Source organism: Camellia sinensis, chromosome 1 (assembly GCF_055761805.1).
Source record: "Camellia sinensis isolate YWXY chromosome 1, ASM5576180v1, whole genome shotgun sequence".
Lineage (NCBI taxonomy): Eukaryota > Viridiplantae > Streptophyta > Magnoliopsida > Ericales > Theaceae > Camellia > Camellia sinensis.
The window spans coordinates 192,984,268-192,991,973 of NC_138961.1; the positions used below are offsets into that span (position 1 = coordinate 192,984,268).

Here is a 7,706-nt window from a genome sequence, read left to right on the forward strand (position 1 = left end):
AAAAACTTAATAAGCATGATGTGACATTGCCATTTTGTTTTTGGTTTTACTTTTCTCCTCTCCTAAAGTTTGTTTAATGAATTTCTCCTCCCTTTCTTTGCAAACAAACAAACAAAAAAAAATAAAAGAAAATCTCACTGTTGCTTCTTCTTTATTTATTTATTTTTGCTCATGAGGGCATTTCCCGTATACATGTAATTTTCCGTTATACATACATTTGATAATTATCGACCTAAACTGGGTGGCCTCAATACATCAAAGATATCACAATGCACATAACAAAATAAAGTAAAATAGGAAATTCTTGACAACAGTAAACATAAGCTTCTAAAATCAACTTGTCTAGCTCAAGAAACAATCACAAAGCAGCATTCCAAGAAGAAACACTACATAAATTATGATAGGCAAATAAATACTAACAAGTGCCATGGGCCTTGTTTAATATTTGGATTTGTGTAAAATGTGATTTGAAAATGGTCACAAAAAAAAAAAAATTAAAACATTTCAAATTCAATGAAACATGTTTGAAATTAGTGGAAAATATTTTTTATTTTTTATTTTTTCAGTCATTTTCTCCTGGCCCAGAGACATTTGTCATCAAGACCCATTATGAAATAAAACATCACGGGACGGCCTCATTTTTTATTTTTATTTTTTTGAACAAGGAAAGTAATACAAGAGAGCCAACAGGACCGCCTCGTTTGGCAACACACTATTTTGTCTGAAAGCTAAAAAAATAAAAAATAAATAAAAACTAATAAATTATACCCAAAAAAAAGTCAAAATTTTCATTATCTCTCTACTTTTTGTACTTTTTTAGTAAAAATCCAAAAAAAAAATTATCCCAAAATACTATTTTTTTTTTTACCTCAAATTTTAGATCAGCAATGTTATATGGGACGAAACGTTGGACAATTAAGAACCAACATGTAGATAATATGAGTGTTGTTAAAATGAAGATGCTAAAGTAGATATGTAACAAGATTAGAAAAGACAGTTAGGAATGAATATATTCATGAATGGGCAAGAGTAGTACCAATAGAAGATAAACTGAGAGAGAAGAGATTGAGATTATTTGGTCATAGACAACAGAAACTAACAAAAGCAGTAGTGAAAAAACACGATTCAGTGACGGTAAAGGGAAGTGGAAGGGACAGACCTAAATTGATGTGAACTAGTGTAAGAAATGGATATATGAATCTCTTTAATTTAACTAACTAAATAGTCTTTCATAGAGTTGAGTGAAAAAGAAAGATTTATGTAACCAACCTCATTTGACTAACTAAAGCTTAGTTTGCTTTGGTTATTTTAGTAAAAAAATTAAAAAATTACTAAAATAACTTATTCCCAAACAATAAAAGACGGAACAGACCAAAATAGAATATTTCCCTTATATATCATCTATCACACCATCAAGGTACCAATAACAATGCAAATACACAAATGCAGAGCAAATTACAACATATAACATGACAGCATTCAATTGGGGCAAAGTGAGAAATACAATGATGTGCAAATATCAACATTTACCATGACAAGCATTCAATAGCAACCAACTTGTAACAAATTCACTCTTACTTGGCCATCTCAGTTGAAGCCTCTGACTCATCTATGCCGGAGCGGGCAACAAGCCTCTCAACCACAACTTTAACCACATCGCGTCGTACTCCAATATCAGAAACAAAACGGCTAACACAATACATAGTACAACCCACAGTGACCAGACCAGGAAAGCTGGTCGTTAGGAAGCGAAGTGGTGAAGAAACGATGACAGTAGTAGCAGCTACAAATGATGTTGCCTGTCCACTCCGACCCACTGAAACGTTACTGAAGACAAGTAAACCTGTCTTACAGTATATTGCAAAATCCTCACAGTTGTTCTTAAAGATGTTGTAGACGCCAAATCCATTATTCAGTAAGAATTCAGCACGGTGAAGGACATCCTCTGGTGGGTCAGAAGCGGCAAGGGTGCATGTCCCTCCTCGAGCTTTGGCAAGAAAGAAAGCTGGTGAGACAGCATACTCAAAGCGGTAGAGTGCACCACCACAAAGAAAACAATCGATGCAAGAACATATAACACCATCAAGCCTTGATTGATCACCGCATTGTGGGCATGGAGCGTCTGGAGGATGAGATGAAGATGAGCTGAAAATTATGCGGTCTAACGGTGTTCCTGTGCCTATCTCGTGGCCAGCCCCACGAGTGAAGTGTATCACCTTTCCATCACCACAATATATACCTGGTGTTTGATGGCAGACATGTTAAAAAAGCAATGGTGAGAATTTCAGGATAGGGATAATATATTATGTTAAAATTAATCAAATTTTTAATATATCAAAGTAAAGGACACTTAAAGAGCATAAATAAGAGAATAATGTAGGGGGCTTCAAAAGAAAAAGACTATAAAACCCATGCCCAAAGGCCGCCAAAACTATATGTTTATTTTATTTTCTAAGAAAGATAATCTTTATCAATAATCTCCTACCCATATGTTGTGCACCCAGACTGATGTCTTCCCCAATTGGCTAGTAGGACCAAGAAGGCCCCTTAAGGCTTGGGGTAATGTGACTCTAGTGTGGCCTAACAGCTATGTTATAGTCCTTTCTGGGACGTGGGAATCATGTGCTTTGGTGGCTAAAGAGTAAATTATGAAAGAGGCATTGACAGCCTCTTAACATGATTTCTGTTTTTTTTTTTTTTTTGAATTTTGAATTTTAAATTTTGAATTTTGGATAACTGAATGCTCGGGCCAGCTTGCGCGCACCTCAACCAATCTTGGTTTGACAGTTAGAGAGGGAATCTTGACAGGTGATCCTAAGCCACACAGGATTACTATTTGATCATTTGACCCCAAGCGAGCCAAGGACACCTATAAATCTCCCTTCCATTTACGTAGGTTTGATTTTGGAGTCATCTCGCTAGGTGATGCATATTTGGGATATGGTTAATATTTCAAAGGTTGCTGGTAGATTCAAAAGAGGCAATATGAGTCTAGAAGTGGTAGGTTCACCATGAACCAAAGCACTTAGTTAAACCTACCTAATTATACCTAATTATTTCATGTCTTCATTCACTATGCCTTTTTTAAGTGGTATTCAAAAGGATACAAAGAAGGTTTCGTTGGGAAGGGATGAAATAGTTGTTTAAATGCCATTTAAGGGATTAGGACACAGTAATGTACTGCTATTAAGTTGGTGGTATGAAGATATGGAGAACAGAAATTTCAATCAAACCTTCCTAGCAAATGATTTTGGATATACGCATGTGAGCATGATATATTTTCAAAGGTAGTAGGCAGGTTCAAAGAGGCCATATTTGTCCCCCAAAACAGAAAGGTAGGGTCAGCTTCATCAAACACAATTTATTGAGCCCACCAATTATTTCAGGTCATTATTCACTACAACTTCTTTAATGGCCAAGAGACTCAAAAGGATGCAACGGGGCTTTTTTTTTTTCTTTTTTTTTTTTTTTGAAGGAATATAAGAGAAATTTAAATACCATCTAGAAAAGACAATATGCATTCCCATTAGGAAAGGAAGTTTGGTGATATGGATGTTGGCAAGTCTTTAATCAAGATCTTCTGGATAAATGGCTTTGAAGAAGTGCTTGTAATAAGAAAGATAAAATTTGGTAGATGACTATGACTGAAATATGGAAGTATGTTGATGTGAACTGGACTTCTTTAGTGTTCTCTATGTCTTATAGCAAGGGTCTTTGCAAGGAAATTGAACAGGGTTCAGATGATTTTTGTGAGACACGAGGACGAGCTTTTGCAGCTGTTTATGATGTGGGGAGAAGTTTGAAATGAAATTTCCTTTTTTGGTTTTTTTTTTTTTTTTTTTTTGGATTTGATAGAGATGCATACGTGGGAAAATAACTTTGGACAAGGGTAATCTCACTGTTTTAGAAGAGAATAAATTAATTGCAGAGTTGATTGGTCGGGCTCCATGGAATTTTGTATGGAATTTCTCGAATAGGTAAACAGGATGACCTCATGAGATGTAAGATGTAAAGAACACGGTGTGAAATCTTTCCATGAGGCTTCGATAAGTAAGAGAGGCTCTCCTTTCCTTGCAAAAGGGAAGCCTTCAAATGTGCCTCCTAAAATTTCCCCCTTGGAAGGCAGTCGATGGAAAGATCCTTAGCATTGATTATTTGCATAGAAGGCAACAAATCTTTGTGAATTGGTGTTGCATGTGCAAGCTACACCAATTCGTTGCAAAGTGGTAAGGGAACTTCAGGGCAGGGATGCTAAACATGTTTGGGCTTCATTACTGTATAGTAGCGCATTATTAATGTTTGGAGGGGAGGAAGAATATTGGAGAGAAAAACGGCATGGATTTGTGTTTGATGTAAACCATTTGGAGCCTTTGAGGATTATTTGGGCAAAATCTCTCTAAGTTGAAGAGTATAATTTTGACACTATGATTAATATATATTTGGGAATTGTTAATCCATCCCCAGAGTCAACTCATCCCTGGATCAATTATTGGATTTTGCATAGTCAACCCATCCCTAGACCAATTGTTAGGTTTTGCAGAGTTTTTTTAGTAGAGAAGTCTCATATTGGATGTTTTGATAATTTGTTTTGGTTTGTTAATTGTATATAGGTGGTGTGCTCTTGGTGCCTTGTTTATTTTACCTATAAAACAGACAAATAAATAATTGGCAAATTACACCTTACACCCATCCCAGAGTTTTTTAGTAGAGAAGTCTCATATTGGATGTTTCGATAATTTGTTTTGGTTTTGTTAATGCGTGCTCTTGGTGCCTTGTTTATTTTACCTATAAAACAGACAAATAAATAAATGGCAAATTACACCTTACACCCCTCAATTAAAAATTGTTACATTTTAACACGACAGATCTTCTAATTCATTTCATTCTCAACTTTCAATTAACCTTCCGTAATGAAAGAGGATAGAAAAATGTGAGTTGCACACACTGAATTTATGACCAAAATGTTCGTTCAAGAGCTGATTTATATACATATATATGTGAGAGATATGTATCCCCTCTCCTATGAAGAAATATGCGAGAAAAAATTATGTATGCATGTTAATTTTATGACCAAAGAGGAAGATATATACATAAATCTATCATATACATATAAACTAAACGTTGCATCTGCATTTTTGTCATAAAATTGGCATGTACAGCTCACACGTGACTTTTATGTCCTATTTCGTAATAGAATGTTAACAAAAGATTGAGATTAAAACAAATTAAAAGATTAGGTGGCAAAATGTAGCAATTTTTAGTCAAGGGGGAAAATTGACAACAACCCATAGTTAAAAGGGATAAAATATAATTTCCATAAATAAATAAACTTTGGAGTAATTCTGGTATAGTTGGAAATTTTGTGCACTCACATCCAACCCAGCTAGGTGATATTATTTGACTTCTACAAGTAACAAACATCTCACAAGAAAATTTAAGTCACAATTATATATACACACGCATATATATACATATATTTAAAAAGAAGGGAAGAATATCCACATTCAAACACAAAGCATCCATCAACGCTAATGGAATTCAGGTAGTGATAACTTGAGCAATATTCAGGTAGTGATAACTTGATAACAAAATATGTCATCAAACAATATTTGACTCGCTAACAGTTATTTGAGATTTTGCAACACATCATGTGATAATCGTTCTGGATGGCCTAAATGAGATCAATATTTGGATCATTAAAAGAAAGTAAAACACGAAGTGTGCCCCTGCTAGCTTCTTCGTTCAATAGTAACAGGTTCCCTTTGCCCTGCTAGATCTCTGTAAAGATCTTGGAATCCAGTGAAATGATGTGGATGGAGAGCTAAGTTAAGGATATTCATTAGTAGAGAGAATTCAGGTAACCAATATCTTAAGCAAAAAAGGCAAGGGTTGCGTGATACAATAATACTCAAATAGCATGCTTGCTCAAAAAGAGAACAAAATGGTGGTTTTAGAAGACTAGAACTAATATTGAGTGCTAAACTCTAGTGGCTCACTCAGAAACCTAAAACTCCTGAGCAAACAAATCCATCTCTCAAAATGTTTCAAGAGCCTTTCCCTCAATAATACAGTTTTCTGAAATGCGTTCTTAGGTCATCTCCAACGCTGTAAAAACTTCATTTGATAATTGATATGGCCCCATTTGGGGACTTGGGTTGATAGCAAAAAAGCCACCATCACTCTCTCAACTTTCCACACGTTTTTTCGTAAAAAACCAACTAAAACAGTTAATTCCCAAACGGGGCAGAGTACTACATGGCCAAATTCAAAGAGTCAGACAAAAAAAAGAATCTCCCTTGATTTGGGTCAAAATTGAGTAAAACTCATTTTGTAATGAGTTTGGGTAAGAGAGAGAGAGAGAGATTTTTGCTCAAAATGAGATTTTTATCATTTTGTAATGAGTTGGGTAAAAATATCTCCTTGATTTGGGTCAAAATTGAGTCAAACTCATTTCGTAATGAGTTTGGGTAAAGGGGAGAGAGATTTTTACTCAAATTTAAATTTGATATGAGGAAAGGGTAAGGATTAGAGATGCCCTTGGGAAGGTAAGTTAAGAATATTCTCAATCAAATCTCTTCATCCTTCCAAATTCCAATCAATCAAAGACCTAGTATTCACAAAAGAGTCAGAGTTAACTTAACACACGGCCCAGTATAAGAGGGAACACAGCCATTGTCGGTTTGGGAGATTGCAATAACAGTGATAGTGCAATGCATCTATTTGAATGTGATGTATGACAATTGACTCAAAATTTTCACCCCATAGATCAACAGAAAGGTAAAAACAAAACAATTTAACATTTGATAATAAATTCAAGTAAAAAAAAAAAAAAAAACAGCACAGGGCATCAACGAAACAGGAACAAGCAAGCGAGTACAAATTCACAAAAATTCCAACTATTTTTTGGTTTAACTGATGTGGAAAACAAATGTGGCCATATAAGCAGTGACAATTAAGCAAGTAGCGATTGAGCAATCGATTCAAATAGAACTAAATCGATGTGATGTGAGATTTCATTTTATCGGCACAAATGAGAGAGAAAACGGACCGTGATGGGAGTAGAGGTAGGCGTTCCTCCAGGTGTAGATGTGATCGCCTGGCTTGAGTCCGTCCTTGCTGATCTTGTTCGACAGCACTCCCACCATATCTCTCTCTCTCTCGGTGTGTGTGAGTGTGTTTGTTTTACAGAGAGAAATGAAGAATGTAGTTGTAACAATGGCGATGGATGTATGTTTGCGTAGGAACTACGGGTTCGGTTTGTTGTGGGAGCATCCAGTTGCGTGTGTTGTCCGTGTTGCAAACCAATTCGGAATAGGGTTTTGGACACGGAAGGTAAGGAAAGAGCATCTTCAGAGTAATTTCTCTGGTGTGGTTAATTCTTCTTATGTTTTTTTTTTTTTTTTTTTTTCTATTGTTAAAATATTTTTTCAAATGACAATATTGGTCATTTTTATGCAATTTATGAAATTGTTTGTTATTATTATTGTTGTTTTAAAAATATATTAAATAAATTATATTTTTTAATAATTGTTTAAATTTAGAGTATTAACAAAATTCAATTATTGGTGACAAATTTTGTTCCGTGACCAATACCACTTTTTGTTGTAGTTGAGTCAAAATTTAAGTAGAGCTAAACTCAACTTGAATAAGTTCCTAAATAAAATGATCTATACGTTTTAAAATTTCTTAATAATATATCAATTATA

General features: G+C 34.8%; 1 protein-coding gene and 1 long non-coding RNA gene across 2 annotated transcripts; one reads left to right on the top strand and one right to left on the bottom strand.

The window, feature by feature from the left end:
• Positions 1-1,369: 1,369 nt before the first annotated feature.
• On the bottom strand, positions 1,370-7,384 carry LOC114268217 (protein LEAD-SENSITIVE 1). Its single transcript, XM_028209331.2, has 2 exons — positions 7,049-7,384; positions 1,370-2,239 (listed from the first exon to the last, which is right to left on the bottom strand). The coding sequence occupies exons 1-2, from the start codon at positions 7,143-7,145 to the stop codon at positions 1,575-1,577; spliced, it is 762 nt and encodes a 253-aa protein (XP_028065132.2). The 5' UTR covers positions 7,146-7,384; the 3' UTR covers positions 1,370-1,574.
• Positions 2,224-4,829, top strand: LOC145801005 (uncharacterized). Its single transcript, XR_014341788.1, has 2 exons — positions 2,224-4,550; positions 4,706-4,829. It is a non-coding gene; the product is annotated as an uncharacterized LOC145801005 (long non-coding RNA).
• Positions 7,385-7,706: the final 322 nt, after the last annotated feature.

What these genes read in the sequence shown, in the direction of transcription:
- LOC114268217 (XM_028209331.2), bottom strand. Translation starts at nt 7,145, where the DNA reads ATGGTGGGAGTGCTGTCGAACAAGATCAGCAAGGACGGACTCAAGCCA. An exon ending in CTACCTCTACTCCCATCACG is followed by an intron (nt 2,240 to 7,048) that starts GTCCGTTTTCTC and finishes ATCAAACACCAG; the next exon opens with GTATATATTGTGGTGATGGA.